Raw genomic sequence first — 19,897 nt, 5'->3', positions numbered from 1 at the left:
ATGGGTATTAAAGAGGGCACGTACTGAATGGAGCACTGGGTGTTATATGCAAACAATGAATCATGGAACACTACATCAAAAACTAATGATGTAATGTATGGTGATTAACATAACATAATAAAATAAAATTAAAACAAAACAAAACAGAACAATGTCTCTGCTCCAAATAAGTCAAGGTCAAAATAAACGAAGAGCTCAAGATGACATCCGTCCTATTTGTCTAAGTCCTGGTGTTGTGTGGATGAAAAGCAACAGCCAGGTATGACAACAGGTGACACACCCAAAGTAAAAGCCAAATTTGTTAACATTTTTCCATTTCTAAACCATCCCTAAAGAAAATCACATGTGGGTTCACACGATCTTCACGGTAGTCCAGCAGAGCAACCATGCCATTTGGATTCATGTTTTCACTAATAAAGAACTGGTAGTTCTTAAAATTTGCAAAAAAAAAAAATAAAATAAATAAAATAAGGATAAAAATAGCTGTAAAGGTTAAATGAAATGAATGAGTAATGCATTTTAGCAAAGTATCTGATATTTTAAGTCTTTAAAAAATATTAGGTGCTGCTTTTATTTCTGGTATATACATATTTAGTACACAAGGACAAGAGTTGGCATACTACAACCCACTGGGTGAACTCTGTCCATCACCTACTTTTTTAAGATGAAGTTTATTTATTTTTTTAAAGATTTTATTTATTTATTTGACAGAGAGAGAGACAGCAAGAGAGGGAACACAAGCAGGGGGAGTGGGAGAGAGAAAAGCCTTCCTGCTGAGCAGGGAGCCCAATGCGGGGCTTGATCCCAGAACCCTGGGATCATGACCTGAGCCGAAGGCAGACGCTTAATGACTGAGCCACCCAGGCACCCCTTTAAGATAAAGTTTAATTAGAATAGCTAAATTTAGCCAGTGTGCATTGCCTATGGCTGCTTTCATGCAATAATGGCCTGAGTAGTCGCAAAAGAGACCGGATAGCCCAGAAGGCGTAAAATGCTTGTTATCTGTTTTTTTTCATAAGAAATTTGCTGATCTGGGGCACCTGGGTGGCTCAGTCAGTTAAGCATCTGCCTTCAGTTCAGGTCATGATCCCAGGGTCCTGAGAGCTCCCTGCGCAGCAGGGAGTCTACTTCTCCCTCTCCCTCTGTGTGCTCGCTCGCACACTCTCTCTTTCAAATGAATAAATCAATCTTAAAAAAAAAAAAGAAAAAAGAAATTTGTTGATCTGTACCTTCAGTGAGAAAAACAAACTAAAACGGCACTTAGCATGCGACTCTTGATCTTGGGGTGGTGGTTCAAGCCCCACATTGGGTGTAGAGATTACTTAAAGATATAATCTTTTTTAAAAAGAAAAGAAAAAGAAAAACAAACTAAAAATACAATGCTATAAAATGTTAAAATAGGGGCGCCTGGGTGGCTCAGTCGTTAAGCGTCTGCCTTCAACTCAGGTCATGATCCCAGGGTCCTGGGATTGAGCCCCGAATCAGGCTCCCTGCTCGGCGGAGAGCCTGCTTCTCCCTCTCCCACTCCTCCTGCTTGTGTTCCCTCTCTTGCTGTCTCTCTCTCTCTGTCAAAATAAATAAATAAAATCTTTAAAAAAAAAAAGTTAAAATAGATGTAAATGGGGCAAGATAATCAAGTTAGCTGGTTTCCATCTATCTCAATAAATTCAAAGCAATTGAAAACCATATGGTAATTTTCCTTTCCCTGAGAAAGTAAGCATTTCAAACCTGAAAATGTCCTTAGAGGTTCTAGGTTAAAATATTTTTTTTCCAAATGGAAATACAAATTTGAGAATTACATGAATAGACTATACCTAAAGAATTTACTATTATCACTCCAGATGTAGTTAATGCAATGCATTAAGGAAGGCATTCACTGCTTTGGGTCATAAGCAAAGCATATTTTTCCAAAATAAATCACATGAAAAGTATATTTAAGAAATCTCTCTGTAAAAGGAACTATGTAAAGTACTATAAAGAATTCACAAAAGACAAGACTGAGTAAACTTAAAACACAATCTAAAGGAGTAGAAAAATAATCTCAAGGCTTATAAAAACCAGAGTTAAGTACATTTCGCTATAATTTCTATATTTCTTTCAACTTTATGTAAATAAAATAGATAAAATAAATAGATCACTTTGTCCACTTAACAGAGATACAAATCAAAAAATCCAAAAATGTATTACCTGAACTGGATGTTTACTAAATGAGGCTGGGAGCCATCTGATTGCCAATAAGTCTCAAGATTGTCATCTCGTAATTGATCCACTCCAAATCCTAAAACACAAGTAACAGTAAGTTCTCAAGAACAAGAAAGAGCTATATATTCCAAATATAAAGTTATCATTCACATTTGTCTAGAAAATGTGATAGATAGGATGGTCAATACTGTAAAATTTAAATTAACTAGAATTCTTCCATCCTCTTCACCAGACCTCAACTCTTAGAATATGCACACAAAAGTTTATATTAGAGCAAGTGTTCTTGGTTGTTGGCTTTAATTTTTAAAGAATGTCTTCTAAATATACTCTAAAGACAGCACGTATTCAAACCCAGTTTTTTACACTTTCTACAAGGTGGTAGTAAGAATGATCCTCATGTCCTGCAAAATCAGATTTTATTAAGTCCAATATGTCATATATCCTTCTATGGCAACAAAAAGGACAACTTAGAAATATTTTCAAAAGTCATACACATTTTGAAACCAAGTGTTTCTGATTAATCAAAAATTAAATTTGCCCAGAATCTCATATCACCTAGCCATTCTACATAACCGAAGTAAAAATATCCCGTATTGTTTTTTCTTGATTAAAATCATTATAATGCATACTAATTATGGAAATAACTTAATGGTAAAGTATGGATTTCTCAAATATATTTAAGAGAAATAAATTTAATTTACATTTTAATTTTTTCACTAAGTACTATATTCATCATGGATCAAATTCCGAAGGTAGAAAAAAGAACATTGTGAAAAGTCTCTATTCCCCCTCCCACTATCTAGTTTCCCTCTCCAAATATAATCAGTGTTATCAGTTTTTTACATACTATTTCACAAATACTGTACACATATATAAGCAAATGCATATATATTCTTTTTCCCCTCTACATAAATAATGGCATACCTCACAAAGTTCTACACTTTGCATTTCTTTTTCACTTAACATATCTAGAAGATTCTTCAATATCAATAATAATAATAATAGCAGCAAACACTGATATCACATTTACTATGTGCCAGACACAGTCTAAGTATCTTACATGATTATATTATGTTAATATTTATTTAACCCATATAAAAACTCAGTTAACCTAAACAGCTCCCACATTTTTTAAAAGTTATACAGTATCTCGCTGTCTGGAAATATCATAATTATTTAACGAAAACCCTAGAGGACATTTAGGCTGTTTCCAATGTTTTCCTGTTAAAACAACACTGCAGTAAACATCTACCTATCTATAATCTTTAAGTGCGTATTAGTATTTCTGGAGGATGGATTTCTAGGAATAGAACCCTGGGTCATTTAAATTTTTAATTTGATAAATATCGCCAAATTTTCCTCCAAAATGCATCTTCACCGATAATGTACAAAAACACCTATTCCTCTACGTAACCAGTAAAAATTAGGGTATTCTGAAATCTTTACATTAGGTTTTGAAGACATAGTATAAAGATATTAAGTATCTATTTAATAAGTTTTTTTTTAAGATTTTATTCATTTATTTGACAGAGAGAAAGACAGTGAGAGAGGGAACACAAGCAGGGGGAGTGGAAGAGGGAGAAGCAGGCTTCCCGCTGAGCAGGGAACCGGATGCGGGGCTCAATCCCAGGACCCTGGGATCATGACCTGAGCCGAAGGCAGATGCTTAACGACTGAGCCACCCAGGCACCCCTATTTAATAAGTTTTTATATTGATTAGATATTGAAATCATTTTGGACATACTGAGACAAAATAATGGAAGTTAATTGTAACTTTTTTAATTTTAATATGGGTACTAGATAATTTTAAATTACATATGTGGTTTGCATTAATTTCTGTTGGACAGCTCTGCTGTGTACTCATGTTAAAATGCAATCATTCTTTCACGTATTTACTAACCTGATAGGTGAAAAATTTTATTTCAAACTTTCATTGATCATTTTTATTTTTTCTCATAGAAAATACCTATTCATAATCTCCTATATTTTCACTGTACTTTGGTCTTTTTATTGCTTTATAACTCTTCTACTATTATAGATATTAACCCCATGTCTGTTCCACGTGATCCAAATATGCTCTCCCCAGTCTGCGATTTGTATCTTAAATTTGCACATGCTGCCTTTACAGTATATACTAGTGAATGAGAGGGGTCTTCCCAGAGAAAATAATTTTTGCATTGTATTCTGAAGTACTAATAGGAGTTAGCTAGGTAAAGAGGTAGAAGAGCAAGGTTAGAGAGCATTCAGTAAAGAGAAAAACATGTAATGGCATGGGAAAAGAAAAGTGGAATCTATAGGAAACAAAGGTAGGTCCTTTTGGGAGCTAAGGCTATACACTTTGGATTAAATCAGGAAATGAGTCAGAGACATATGAAAGGAGTCAGATCATACAGACTCTAGTGCACTAAGAGATGAAGTATAAATTGTCTTGAAAAATACACCAACCTACTGAAGAATTTTTAGTAGGTAAGTTATATGATCAGGAAATAATCAGATCAGGGTCTTCAGATAGATTCTTCAATATCAGGAAGGGAGAATGCCATGGTAAGCCATTGCACGTGATGATGGTCTGAATTCAGACAGTGACCAAAGCAAATGTTCGAAAAATAGCTTTCTATTGCCCCAAAGAAAATCTTCTAAAAATATAAAAACTGAGCTCCTCCATTACTCACTCTGTAACTCTTGGATCTGCGCTGTACAATATGGTAGCCACTAGCCCCATGTGGCTACTGAACACTTGAAATACAGCTAGTTCAACTTTAGATTTGCTATACACATTGGTTTTTAAAGACTAGTAAGAAATACAAAATATCTCATTAATAATAAGTCTACTTATATTGGATTAAAAACATATTACAACTAATTTCACCAATTTATCCTTTTTAATGTAGCTACTAGAAAAATTCAAATTACACATGCAACTTGCATTATACTCCTATTGACAGTGCTACCTTAGACCATGCTTCTATTCTTTCTTTATACATTATTTTTAGGGCTAATCCAGAATATTTATTTCTGCAAGTTATAAGATAAAAAGTTGTTTTGCTACCAATATAAAGAGTTCTTAAGTTTTAAATACCTTTTTCTTCTTACCAGCTTATGAGTTCCCTAACAGAAGATAACTCAGTTATACGACTCTTCCTTAAGAGCTCCACCATTAAATGTTCTATAATTAAAAGACCTTTTGACACTAACTTTATTTTAGCTATTTAGCTAGTTTTTCTTTCTCTTCATTTCACAGTTTTACCTGTGTGAGCTCAAAGAATTTCATAAGATGGTGTTTGTTCTTAACAAGCAAAATAAACATTAAACAAAAAACCTGAATAACTTACCCAGAATAAGAGATGTCCTATAACTCAAGACTAATCATTTTAAATTTGTTTCTAAGATACTGCTTAGGAAACTACAACAGTACAACTAAGTAGGTGCAATCTCTGCAATCTCATCAAGAACCAATCAGTCTAAATCTTTACCTCTGGAGTACTAAGTATGATTATCAGCTTCTACTTCTTCAAAATATATCTCACAAACAGAACATTTTACAAACATCTGTTTACGTGCCAATGCCATGACTCATAGAGTAAACTTCTTTTCCAAAGCTTCCCACTCAGTATTATACCTCGATTCTTCTAGTCCAAGCAAAAAAACTAAAAGACCAATTTGTGATAAGTGCTTTAACAGGTACCATGATAATGCACACAAATGATATTATCCAGAAAAAAACTTCTGTATGATGTACTGATTCTTAAAGCGGTGGTTCTCACAGTATGGTCCTTGGACCAGCAGCATCACTGTCATCTGGGAACTTGTTAGGAATTCTAGAACTACATCAGAAACTTTCAGAGTTAACCCCTTTGAGAGTCTGTATTTTAATAAATCCTATAGATGATTCTGATGCATGCTAAAATTTTAGAACTACTATTTTATGGCAAGTCTTCTCAACCTGGGCATTAATGATAGTGTGCACTGGATAATTCTTTCAGGGGCAGGGGATACCCTGTGCATTATAGGGTATTTAGCAGCATCTTTGGCCTCTATCCACTAGCTGTCAGTCACAATCCTCCCCATGCCAGCAGTTATATCAATCAAAAACATCTACAGACATTACCAAATGTCTCCTATGGGGCAAAATCATCCCCAGATGAGAACCACTTCTCTAAGGAAAAGAAAACCAGCATTCACCTACGGTTACTGTTATTGCTTAGTAAATATCCACCCTTCTCTACCCATCCTCCATGGGAAGAAATTGATTCTGCACTCATCATACTGGAGCTTAATCATGACTTGTTTTGGTCAACACGATGTGAATGAATGTGACACAAACAGTGGTTTAATTTAATTTATTTTTAAAGATTTTATTTATTTATTTGAGAGAGAGAGAGAGAAACTGAGAGAGAGAGGGAGAGCATGAATTGGGGGAGAAGCAGAGGGAAAGAGAGGGACAAGCAGACTCTGAACTGGGCTTGGAGCCTGAGGTAGGGCTCATCCCAGGACCCCGAGATCATGACCTAAGCCAAAATCAAAAGCTGAACACTCAACTGACCAAGCCACCCAGGCACCCCCAAACAGAGGTTTTAAATGTGCTTGCAAGGTCTGGCTTGGCCTTTTAAATTTTGGCACCCCACTAAGACATCATGCCTGAACACATGGAGCAGGCCTGGACCCAATTCACAACCTAGAGCCAAGTCATAACCAAGCAAAAAATAAGTTCTCTTGTTATAATATAGCACTGAGAGATTAGGGTTGTTTGTTACACACCATTAGTGCAGCAAGAGCTGACTAACACATCAATATATGAGATAAATTTGACTAGCCCAGCTTAGATTGCCTTTAGGAGTAAAACAGCCATTGCCACCTAAAACATATCTTTTAACACAAATCCCTCACACTTGCTAAGGCATTATTATAACTAGGGCATTGCCTTTACTCTGAAGACACAAAGATAGAGAACATGCGGTCTCTGTGGAGGAGTTCATCTATCTAATGCACTATCTATGCTGTGACTATTTACATTTAAACTAATTAAAAATAAATAAAATTTAAAATTTGATTTCTCAGTAACACTAGTCACATTTAAAGTACTCACACGTAGCTAGCACCTACCTCACTGTACAGTCCAATATGTTCTACTGGCCAGCACTGAGGATCTTAATTAGATAAATTACAATATAAAGTGTTAAGTGCTATAATAAAGAAATGAAGAAATACACACAAACACATGAAGGCTAAACAACATGCTACTAAACCACCAAAAGATCAACAAAGAAATCAAAGAGGAAATCAAAAAATACCTGGAGACAAAAATGGAAACACAGCAGTTCAAAATATTTGGGACATGGCAACAGCAGCTAAAAGGTGACTTTACAAAGATATGGGCCTGCCTCAAGAAACAAGTCTCAGGGGCGCCTGGGTGGCTCAGTTGGTTAAGCGACTGCCTTCGGCTCAGGTCATGATCCTGGAGTCCCGGGATCGAGTCCCACATCGGGCTCCCTGCTCAGCTGGGGGTCTGCTTCTCCCTCTGACCCTCTCCCCTCTCGTGCTCTCTGTCTCTCATTCTCTCTCTCAAATAAATAAATAAAATCTTTAAAAAAAAAAAAGAAACAAGTCTCAAACAATCTAATCTTAAATCTAAAGGAACTAAAAAAAGAAAACAAAGCCCAAAGTCAGTGGAAGGAAAGAAATAATAAAGGGCAAAGCAGAAATAAATGAAATGGGCTAAAAAACAATAGATCAATGAAATTAAGAGCTGGTTCTCTAAAAAGATACAAAATTGACAAACCTTTAGCAAGACTCGTCAAAAAAAGGGGGGGTGCACCTAAATGGCTCAGTCAGTTAAGAATCTGACTTGTGATTTCGGCTCAGGTCATGATCTCATGGGTAAAATTAAAGTAAAGCATAGGGAATGTAGTCAATAATACTGTAATAACGTTGTATGGTGACAGATGGTAACTACACTTATCGAAGTGAGCATCGTGTAATATACAGAATTGTCGAAACATTATGGTGTATACCTGAAACTAGTATAACACTGCATGTCAAGGACACTTCAATTTAAGAAAAAAGAAAGAAAAAAAAAAGAGATGAAGAATTAACTAACTTCTTGATACACTGTGTTCTCTTCTATCCATGATCTCCCACTCTCCTAGTTTTCCAACTAGTTCAGCAGCTACTTCTTAGTTCCCTTTGCTGATTCTTATTCCTGCTGCTCTGCCAGATCTCTACATCTTGAAGTGCCCTGAGACTTTACTCTTTTTTCTGAATACAATCTCTCCTCAGGGGAGTCAATCCAGTCCCAAGGCTCAGAATATCATCAATATATTGATAACCCTCAACTTTGTATCTCCACCCCAGACCTTTCCCCAGAGCTCCAAGCTTCTATACTCAATTGCCTACACTAGAATGCTAATCTCAAAATTAATGTATCTGAATCATAACTTTTTTTTGAACCAAAACCCATTTATTTCCCCCCACCTCACTTTCTCAACTTAGGAAATAATACCGAGTTATTCAGCCAGACACCTAAGAGTCAGCCTTGAATCTTTCCTTTCCTTTAGTAAGTCATGATTTTTCCACCTCTAAAAATACATCTTAAAGCCATCATCTCTCTCCATATCAACCATCATCAGCTTATTCCAAATCAACATCATCTGACACAAGTTACTGTACTAGTCTTTCCTCCACTGGTCTACACCATTACTCTCCCACCAGTCATTATTCTCAGTGGCCATAGTGATTTTTTTAAGAAAAATCTTTTTTGTTACAACAAAAAAAGATTCTCCCTCTCCCTCTCTGCCCCTTCCCCCTCAAAAAATAAATAAGTAAATCAATAAATTCTGCCATAGAAATTAAAAAAAAAAAAACCTCTGTATCAGATCATCTCTCTTTCCTGCTTAACATCTCCAGTGGCACCTGTTTGTACTTCAGATAAAATTGTACTTCAAATCCAAATTCTACCAGAATTCATAATTTGGCCCATGTCTTATTATGTCTCCAAACTCATGTTCTACCACTTCTCCTCCTTCCCTGCCATCCTCTAGCCACACTAGACTTCTTTCTGAAACTCAAACATTCCAAACCATTTAGCTTAGAGCCTTTGAACTAGCTGTTTCCTGTGTCAGCAAGGTGGTTCTCTGAATTCTTTGAACAGTGGATTCTTCTTAACATTTACATCTCAGCACAAATTTCATTTTCCAAGAGAAGCCTTTCTTGATCTATTTATTATATTGCTGTTTTATTTCTCCAAAGCATATATTGCTATTTAACCAGAAAGTTACTCAATGATCACAATTGTCAGTTATGGCATGAACTTAAAAAAATTAAAATTTAGTGATTTTTTTAAGAAAAACAGAACTTACAGCATCCAAATATGCCTCTCAAAATTAATTCATAAAAGCAATGTCTTGGTAAAATATATGAATCGAGTGGAAAATATGTCATGGATCAGATGTTCACAAAATACAGCCTCACCAAATCCTTATTTTTGTTGGCTTATAAAGTATCAAATATGGAGTCAAACACAGAAGATTTACCTATTTGTCCCCTAATTTTGTTTCCCAACATGATATGAATTTAGTGCTTATGAAATTAAATGATTAAGTTATTGTAATAAGACTCTTTTATAATGCTAGCAGTCACACAAACCTGACCTTTAGTTTTTCCAGTCTCTTGGACAGAGACTGACAATTGTGCTGAATTGTGGAATTGTTTTGTGATGTGTCTTCAACTAAGCTGAATCTACTAAATACATTCCAACTTTAATCTGAGTGAAATATTGAACCACTATTTCCAAAGACAGAATAATTTTGCAAAGCTCTATACCACCTACCACACTGTAGCAGGCAAGTAAATTTGTACCTCCAACAAACAGTTATTAACATTTTGAAAGTTTATTAAAAGTCTTCCTTACATCACTTCTCACCTGAATTATTGCATGTCCTCTAAATGATTTACCTCTAACCTTGCTTCACCTGCCTTGAGTCACAGCATTCCCACTAATTGTGTGATCACTGTCAAATTACTTAATCTTTCTGTATTACAGTTGTCTCATTTAGAAAATGATAAAAATAACAATATGTACTGCATACACATATAAAGTACTTAGAACAGGACCTGTCATTTAGTAAGCACTAAATAATAGTTATAAATTATTACACTGCATAATAATGACTAGTTTAAAGCTATAATTCCTCCACTAGATTGTGAACTCGATAGTAAAGATTCTGTCTTTTTTATCTTTTACTCTCTAACAGTGTTACAGACTTCAGCAATTATCTGCTGCCTAGAAAAGAAAAATATCTGACCATAGAGAAGCAAAGGTTAAACAACCTTCTCATCCTGTTTCTCATTAATAAAGAGCAGTCATTCACTTTTTGTATAAAATGATAATCACCTAATGATAGTTCACTGAGGGACCCAAGGTGATGGAAGTACAATGTATGACATAATATTGATGAACTGCATGACTTTCATACTTAACACATTTTGTAGTGATCCCACCACTCTAATGGCAGTGGGAACTACTGTTCGATTCTGTACCTCCAAGATGTCAGAGCTGTGGGGCATCTTCAGGGAGCCAGTGATACGCTGCCCTCTGCAAAATCCATAGCATAAAAGGATATGAACTGACACTGATTTATACCCCATTACTAATACCGTAAGGCACCAGTTGAATTATGCTACTAGATCAAGCAATGGGAGGTGTTCAAATTGAGCAAATTCACAGAACTATTTTATAGTATAAAGAATATTAGAAACTTCTGAAGCAGTCCAGGATGTAGGAAGGTGGAAAAAGGCATCACTCCCATTCAAACTAGAAGAGGCTAGATAAACCACAAACTCATAATTTTTCTTGAAAACACAAGAGCTTGAAAAAATACAGCAACCAAAAAGCCTAAAATGCAAGAAGGGGCAACTCTGAACCTCAGGAGAAAAACGATATATAGCCTGTCCCAATTGTGGTAGAGCACGGGAGGAAGGAACAGTGGCCAAATAAACACATAAGACATTAGGTAGAACTTGCTAAACAAACTGTTAAAGGCCAAGTGTGGGCTAGCATAAAAGTACAGCAACCCTGGTAGTCCCAAATATAAGGGGAACTCACATTGACTCTCAGACTCTTTTCCAAGGGCCTTCACTGTATATGGAACAGAAAGATTTGGAGGAGAGCAGGAGACTAGAAAGTGTACTTCAGTGGTAGATACAAGAAGAAAGGAACTGACCACAACTGCAGGAAAAGCAAAAAGACCCATCCTCCTTCCCAAACCCTTCTCTCCAACAGAACAAAGAACTTAAGCTGCTAGAGGATGATCATCAAACCTACTGACTCCAGGACAGACCCTTCTTTGCTGGGAGAACATTAAAAGAAAAAACCCTCTACACCTGGGGTAGATGCAGGAAACAGTCCTTCCTCTGGGGGCGGGGTGGGGGGAGAGATAGAGCAGAAAATTCTCCCACAAAAGACCAGCCACAGATCCAAGGCAGAGTTTGGCTATCATAGGTAGGAGGGACCAAAACAATGAGAAAGCCCTACCTTAGAGGCCAGGCACACAAGGGCTAAGATCATAGCTGGACCAGGAAAACAGAGAAGCCCTGCCTCTCATCCCTTGCACTGAGTGACAAGGCACAGCATTCTACTGCTGAAGGCAAGGCAAAAGCATGGAGAGACACACTCTGAAGCACAGGCGTACAGAGATAGCTGAAAACTGAAAATAAAGGAACACTAAAAAAAACTCCTCTGGTTGGAGAACACAGGCAGTAACCTCTTTGACATCAACCATAGCAACTTCCTTCTAGATATGTCTCCTGAGGCAAGGGAAACAAAAGCAAAAATAAACTATTGGGACTTCATCAAAATAAAAAGCTTCTGCACAGCGAAGGAAACAATCAATGCAACTAAACACAACACAACAATCAACACAACTAAAATCAACACATCTACAGAATGGGAGAAGATATTTGCAAATAACATATCAGATAAATGGTTACTATCCAAAATATGTAAAGAACTTGTAAATTCAACACCCAAAAATGAATAATCCAATTAAAAACGGGCAGAAGACATGAATAGACACTTTTCCAAAGAAGACGTATAGGTAGCCAAGAGACACATGAAAGATGCTCAATGTCACTGATCATCAGGGAAATACAAATCAAAACTACAATGAAATATCACCTCATACCTGTCAGAATGGCTAAAATCAACAACACAAGAAATAAGAGGTATTGGAAAGGATGTGGAAAAAGGGGAACCCTTCTGCACTGTTGGTGGGAATGCAAACTGATGCAGCCACTGGGGAAAACAGTATGGAAGTTCCTCAAAAAAATTAAAAATAGAACTACCCTTTGATACAGCAATTGCACTACTAAGTATTTATCCAAAGAAAAAAATACTAATTCAAAGGGATATATGCACTCCAATGTTTATAGTAGCATTACCTACAATAGCCAAATTATGGAAACAGCCCAAGTGTCCATCAGCTGATGAATGGATAAAGATGTGGTGTCGGAGTGCCTGGGTGGCTCAGTCGATTAAGCGTCTGCCTTCAGCTCAGGTCATGATCCCAAAGTCCAGGGATCGAGCCTCACATCAGGCTCCCTGTTCAGCAGGGAGTCCGCTTCTCCCTCTCCCTCTGCTCCTCCCCTGCTTGTGTGCATGTGTGCTTTCTCTCTCTCTCAAATAAAATCTTTAAAAAAAAAAGATGTGGTGTCTGTGTGTGTGTGTATATATATATACACACACACACACATACACACACAAAATGGAATATTACTGAGCCATAAAAAAATGAAATCTTGACATTTGCAACTACCATGGATAGAGCTAGAGAGTATTATGCTAAATGACATTAAGTCAGTCAGAGAAAGACAAATACCATATGAATTCACACATACGTGGAATTTAAGAAAAAATACAAACAAGCAAAGGGGGAGAAAAAGAGAGTGAGTGGCAAACCAAGAAACACTCTTAACTACAGAGAACAAACTGATGGTTACCAGAAGGGAGGGGGTGTGGGGGAGGGGTGAAATAGGTGACGGGAATTAAGGAGTGCGCTTGTTGTGATGAACACCAGGTGATATATGGAAGTGTTGAATCACTATACTGTACACCTGAAACTAATATTACACTATATGTTAACTAACTGGAATTAAAACAAAAACAAAAACAAAACAAAAAAACACCTCCTCTGGCACAATAGCCCCCATCATAAGCACTGGACATATTCAGATGAATTTGAACCCTGTGAGATACTGAAGGTAAACAAACCAAAAAACAAAACAAAACAAAACAAAAAAAACCAGGTCAATTCCTAATAAAGGACTGATAGTAGAAAAGAGGTACGCATTTCAAAGTGTAACATCCATTCCTCCCAGTATCTACCAACAAGATATCTGGCTTTCAATAAAAGATTATAACACTTAAACATACAAGAAAAGCAAACATTACCAAAAGACAAGGCAATCAATAGAAATACACTCAGATATGACCCAAATGTTGGAACTACTGGACAGGGACTTTAAATAAGTATGACTAGGGCGACTGGGTGGCTCAGTCGGTCAAGTGTCCGACTCTGGATTGTGGCTCAGGTCATGATCTCAGGGTCGTGAGATCAAGCCCCATGTCAGGCTTTGCACTCAGCGCCAAATCTTTTTGAGATTCTTTCTCTCCCTCTGCACCTCCCCCTACTTTAGCGCACATGCTCGCTTGCTCGCTCTCTCTCTCTAAAATAAATAAATAAAATCTTTAAAAAAAATAAAAAACAGGGGCGCCTGGATGGCTCAGTCATTAAGCGTCTGCCTTCGGCTCAGGTCATGATCCTGGAATCCTGGAATCAAGTCCCACGTCAGGGATCCTGCTTCTCCCTCTATCTGCCGTTCTCCCTGCTTGTGCTCTCTCCCCTCTCTCTGACAAATAAATAAAAAATCTTAAAAAAAAAAAAAAAAAAGTTCTTCAGGTAGGAGGAATATGATACCAGATAGAAGAATTGGGTCTATTCAAAGAAATTAAGTTCCAAAAATTGAAAAAAAATATGTAAACATAAAAAGTACTTTTTTAATTTTTAATTGCTCCAAACGATAATTTACCATTTAAAACAAAAATAGCAACAATATATTCTGCAGCTTAAAATATCCAAAAATAAAATGTATGACACAAATGGCATAAAGGACTGGGTGGAGAAACTGGAAGAACACTGCTGAAGGATTCATACACCATATCTATGGTGGTGTACTACTACTTGAAGGTAAACTGTGATAATTAAAGATACATATTGTAATCCTTAGGGCAACCACTCAAAAATTTCAAAAAGGATATATAACCATTAAGTCAACAGTGGAGATAAAACAGAATCATAAAACATACTGAGTATATCCAAAAACAGAGAAAGAGAGGAAAAAAAATCAACAAGAAAAAAAGAAAACAAATTCCAAGACAGTAGTATTAAATCTAATAGCATCAATACATAAAGTATAAATGATCTAAACACTCCCAATGAAAAGATAAAGAATATCAGATTAAATTAAAAACCAAGACCCGATGCTGTCTATAAGAAATCTACTTCAAATATAAAGATATACATATAGTTTAAAAGGAAAAGGAAAAACTTCCAGCTTCCAGTCTGACACGTAAAGAACTTGGAAAATATCACTCTCATCCTCACAACAACAACAAAAAAGCTAACTAAATGAAAACCAATAATACTTCTTAGGTCCAACACAGAATTGAGGTCACAGGGCAAACCACCACCCAGGAAACTGAAGAAACAGGTGAATATAGAGAATCACAGCTTACCAGAAGCAGCAACTGGTAGGAAAACTTAAAGAGTAATTGCTAACTGACTAATTGCTGGCCACTGACCATGGATGAGGTTGAGATAAAAAAACTCCTAGAAGCCCTACCTTAGGAAGAGCTTTACCTTTTCATGAATTTTACCTAGGAGCCCCATCAGGTTCCCTTCAGGGTAAAGATCAAAGAAAATTCTCCAGTGCTTCCTGCAGAGGGAGGGGGGAAAGTAATCATTGTGAAATACACCCAGAGCATTCTGCTCTCTTTAACGAAGACCTGACTTCTAGGAAAACTGCTTTAGAGTCTAACCAACATGGGTTTTACTAGAGCCTAATTGACATGGGGGAAGGAAAATACTCAACTCTAGACTCCTCTAGCCTTCCTGTCTCTCACATAAGTTAGGGGATGGGGGAGTGAGAAGCACCTGTAAAGGTCACAGCCATGGACACAGGCCCACTAAAAGACTAAGATCTAGTCACAGGATATAGAACACTTCTGTTCCCCCTACAACTTACCATGGTATCAATAGGGCTCCTATATAATACCAGGAGATTACAATCCAAAGAACTATAAACTTATACTCCATTTAATTAGTCTCTAAGGAAATCCAAAAATAACAAGGCAAACAAAAACAAGATACCTGGGGCACCTGGGTGGCTCAGTCGTTAAGCGTCTGCCTTTGGCTCGGATCATGGTCCCAGAGTCCTGGGATCGAGCCCCGCATTGGGCTCCCTGCTCGGCGGGAGGCCTCCTTATCCCTCTCCCAAATCCCCCTGCTTATGTTCTCGCTCTCTCTCTCTGTCAAATAAATAAAATCTTAAAAAAAAAAGGATACCTAAACAATTTTAAATTCTGAATCTTAGCCTTTATCCCAGGCAGAAAATCAGTAAATCAGTTGAACAGAATAGCACCATCAGCTTGATCAAATTGACATTTATAGATTAGTTTATCCGGTGACAACAGAATATACAAGCTTCTTAAGAATACACAATTCCTGTCATGCTCATGTATAATGTTCACAAAAATGGGCCACATTCTGGCCTATAAAACATACATAAACAATTTAAAAGAATAGAAATCACAAAATATGCTTTCAGAACACAATAGAATTAAACAAGAAATCACTAACGGAAAGATAACTGGAAAATCCAAAATATTTGGAGATTAAACAACTTACAAATCAAGGAAGAAGTATCAAAAGAAACTGTAAAATATTTGAAACTGAATGAAAAAATTAAAATTACCAGAAATTGTAGAATACAGTGACAGCAGTGCTTACAGAGAATTTATAGCTTGGGAGTATGTATGTTAGAAAAGAAGAGAGATTTAGAATCAATAATCTAAGCTTTCACCTTAAAAAACAAGAAAAAGAAGAGCAAATTAAACCCAAAATAAGCAGAAGAAATAATAAAAATCAGAACAGAAATCAATGAAACTGAAAACATGTAAGTTAAAAGAGAAGAAGTCACTGAAACCACAAGCTATTTTTTGAAAGGTTAAGATCAAAATCAATAAACCTCTAGCCTGGCTAACCAAGAAAAAAAGAGAGAAGACACAAATAACTGATATCAGAAACAAAAGAGGGGCCATCCCTACTAATTGCGTGGATAATAGAAAGGAACATAAAAGAGTATTATAATAAACAATTCTATTCCCACAAATTTAATATCTTCAATAAAATGGACCAATTCCCTGAAAGACACAATCCAACAAAATTCACACAAGGAGAAATAGATAATCTGAATAGTCCTACATCTATTACAGAAATTGAATAAAAAAATTAATAACCTTCCAAAAGAAATCATCAGGGCTAGGTGTTTCACTAGTGACTTCTATCAAACATGTAAGGAAGAAATAATACAAATTCTCTATAGTCTCTTCCAGAAAACAGAACAGAGGAAATATCTCCTAACTCATTCCATTAGGGCAGCATTACCTAATACCAAAACCAGACAAAGACATTACAAAGAAAGTGAAAGAACAGTATCTCTCACGAACACAAATACAAAAATCCTCAAGAAAATACTAGCAAATAGAAACCATATATAAAAAGAATTATATACCACAACTAAGTAGGATTTATTCCAGGCATGCAAAGCTGGTTCAACATTCCAAAATTAATTAATGTAATCCTCCATATCAACAGGCTGAAGAAGAAAAAAAAATATGATATCAATAGAGAAAGCATTTGACAAAATCCAACATCCATTCACACGGAATTTATCAGCAAACTAAGAATAGAAAGGAAACTCCTCAACTTTATCTATCCATGAAAAAACCAACAGCTAACACCATACTTCATGGTGAGAACCTAAGAGCTTTCCCATTGAGGTCAGAAATAAGAAGGATGTCCCTCCTCACCATTCCCCTGCAATATCATATTGGAAGACTTACCTAACACAGTAAGACAGGAAAAGGAAATAAAAGGTATAGATTGGGAATGAAGAAATAAAAACAAATTCTACTCCTACAAATTCTACAGAATTTTACTCCTAAGTATTTACCCCAAAAAAGAAAACAAATGTCCACACAAAAATGTGTACATGAATGCTTACAGCAGCTCTATCCATAATCACCTAGTATGGGAAGCAATCTTGGTTAACTATTGCTGCATTACAATTACCCCAAAACAGCAGTTTAAAATACCAAACATGCAGGGCGCCTGGGTGGCTCAGTTGGTTAAGCGACTGCCTTCGGCTCAGGTCACGATCCCGGAGTCCTGGGATAGAGTCCCACATTGGGCTCCTGGCTCAGCGGGGAGCCTGCTTCTCCCTCTGACCCTATCCCCTCTCATGCTGTTTCTCTCTGTCTGTCAAATAAATAAATAAACAAAATCTTAAAAATAAATAAATAAATAAATAAATAATAAATAAATAAAATACCAAACAAGCATTATTTCACAATTTCTATGAGATAGAAATTTGGGAGGAGCTTGATTGAGCACTTTGGCTCAGGGATGTTCAGGAGTTTGCAGTCAAGTTAGCTGAAGGAATTATCTGAAATCTTGACTGGGGCTGGAGGATCCATTCTAAGATGGCTTGCTCATATGCTGTTGACAAGAGGGCTCAGTTCCTCATGGGCTACTGTCAGGAGGCCAGAGTTCCTTGCCACACAAACCTTTCCACAGGGCCCGTTGTTTCCTCACAAAATGGCAGCTGGCTTCCCCGAGTGAGTAATCCAAACGAGAACAAGGCACAGTAACAATGTCTTTTATCAATCTAATCTCAGAAATCACACACTACCACTTCTGCCATATTCTACTAGTTCCAGACACCAATCCTGACAGTGCAGGAGAGGTCAACAGAAGGTCACGAATACCAGGAGATAAGGATCACTGGGACCATTTTGGAAGCTGGTTACCACAAACCTAAATATCCATTAACTGGTGAATAGATAAACTATGGTACATCCATACAGTGGAATAGTAATCAGCAATAAAAAGGAACAAACTACTGATACACATAACAGCATAGAAAAAATCACAAATACTAAGTGAATGAGCCAGAGCCAAAAAGCTACATACAGTATGATGTGTTACGCTCTGGGAAAGGCATAACCAAAGGGATACAAAACAGATCAAAGGTTGTCAGGAGCTAGGAAGGGGGCAGAAGACTGACTACAAAGGGGCATGAGGGAATTTCTTTGGATAATGGAAATATTCTATATTTGATTGTGATAGTGGTTATATGATCATATGTGTTTGTTAAAATTCATACAACTATACACCTAAAAAGGACAAGTTTTATTGTAAATAAATTATACCTCAAAAATTACTGATAAAAAGAGAGCTAAAGGAATCTTGAGGGGAAAAAAAGAGGTTTGGTTGGGAATATTTCTATAGGAGTCTTAATGTGTAAATAACAAGTTTCCAAAGGAAAAGTGACAATTAAACCAATAACATTATAATTAAAGTTCCTTAAGATAAAAAACTTTCTCTGAGCTTAAGTCTACAGATTCAAAGTGCCCATCAAATTGTAAGTTAGACAGATGAGAAAAGATACACATGTATCTTGGCATATCCTGGCAAAAGTCTTAAACTTTAAGAATAGAAAAAGTTTAAATGCTTTCCAGAAAGAAAGAACAAGTCACTTAGAAAAAAAGAGAGATAAGCTTAGGACTTCTTATTTGTAACAAAAAGGAAATGGTGAAATAGCACCCACAAATTTTTGAGAAAAGGACTGCCACCCAAAAATTCTATCCCAACCGAGAGTAAAATAAAATTATTTAGGAATGCCAAATCACTCAAAAAATGTATCACCCACTTATCCCATCTAGAGAAATAGCCAACAAAAAATGCTCACCAAATAACTAAATCATTGCAGAGATAGAGGAGGATAAAAGAAGAGACCTTATGAAATCTGAAGTGGATATTAGTAAAGCAATTGGGAACAAATATATAACAAATGAAAACTCAAATTTATTTTAGCATTAAAATCAAGCATCTAAACAAAAAAGAATATTAAAGTCAGTCTAGCGTGCGAGGAAACTGTAAGTAGTTACTACAACTTTTTTGTTTTGTTTTGATTTACCTGGTTTACAAGATGAGAGTGACCAAACAGCTTGTGACCCAATTTCCCGTACTGTTCCAGTCCTTTCCAATTGCTTAGGGTCAGCACCAGGAGGTGTCTTGTTTGGTGTGGTCATTTTTTAAATATTCTATGTAGAAAACAAGAATATCCACATTATACCAGGATCTGAGCATCTTCTACAAAGGGTAAAAATTAAAATTTAACAGCAAAATATATCACTTATATACCCTTGATATTAACCATCTATTTCTCAAATGCAGGTAACATAACTCAATTACTATAATTAAAAAATCTTGGGAATTCAGTTTGTGTTTCTAAAATATATTATGACTTACAAGATGTGCAAAACAGTAGAGTAGCCAAAGGGTATGGGATCAGCCTCTCC

General features: G+C 36.3%; 1 protein-coding gene across 4 annotated transcripts in view; it reads right to left on the bottom strand.

The window, feature by feature from the left end:
- ANAPC10 (anaphase promoting complex subunit 10) overlaps positions 1-19,897 on the bottom strand; it is a 217,524-nt gene that overhangs the window by 194,867 nt on the left and 2,760 nt on the right. For all 4 annotated transcript variants that reach the window (XM_081811828.1, XM_081811829.1, XM_081811830.1 and 1 more), the window contains exons 2-3: positions 19,513-19,639; positions 2,188-2,278 (exon numbers count right to left, since the gene is read on the bottom strand). In XM_081811828.1, the coding sequence (XP_081667954.1) occupies positions 2,188-2,278; positions 19,513-19,627 (206 nt within the window). In that variant the 5' untranslated portion in view covers positions 19,628-19,639. The remainder of the gene's footprint in view (positions 1-2,187; positions 2,279-19,512; positions 19,640-19,897) is intronic.

This window comes from Leptonychotes weddellii, chromosome 2 (genome assembly GCF_054177405.1).
Source record: "Leptonychotes weddellii isolate Sample4059 chromosome 2, ASM5417740v2, whole genome shotgun sequence".
NCBI lineage: Eukaryota > Metazoa > Chordata > Mammalia > Carnivora > Phocidae > Leptonychotes > Leptonychotes weddellii.
This window is presented reverse-complemented; position numbering and strand designations above follow the sequence as displayed.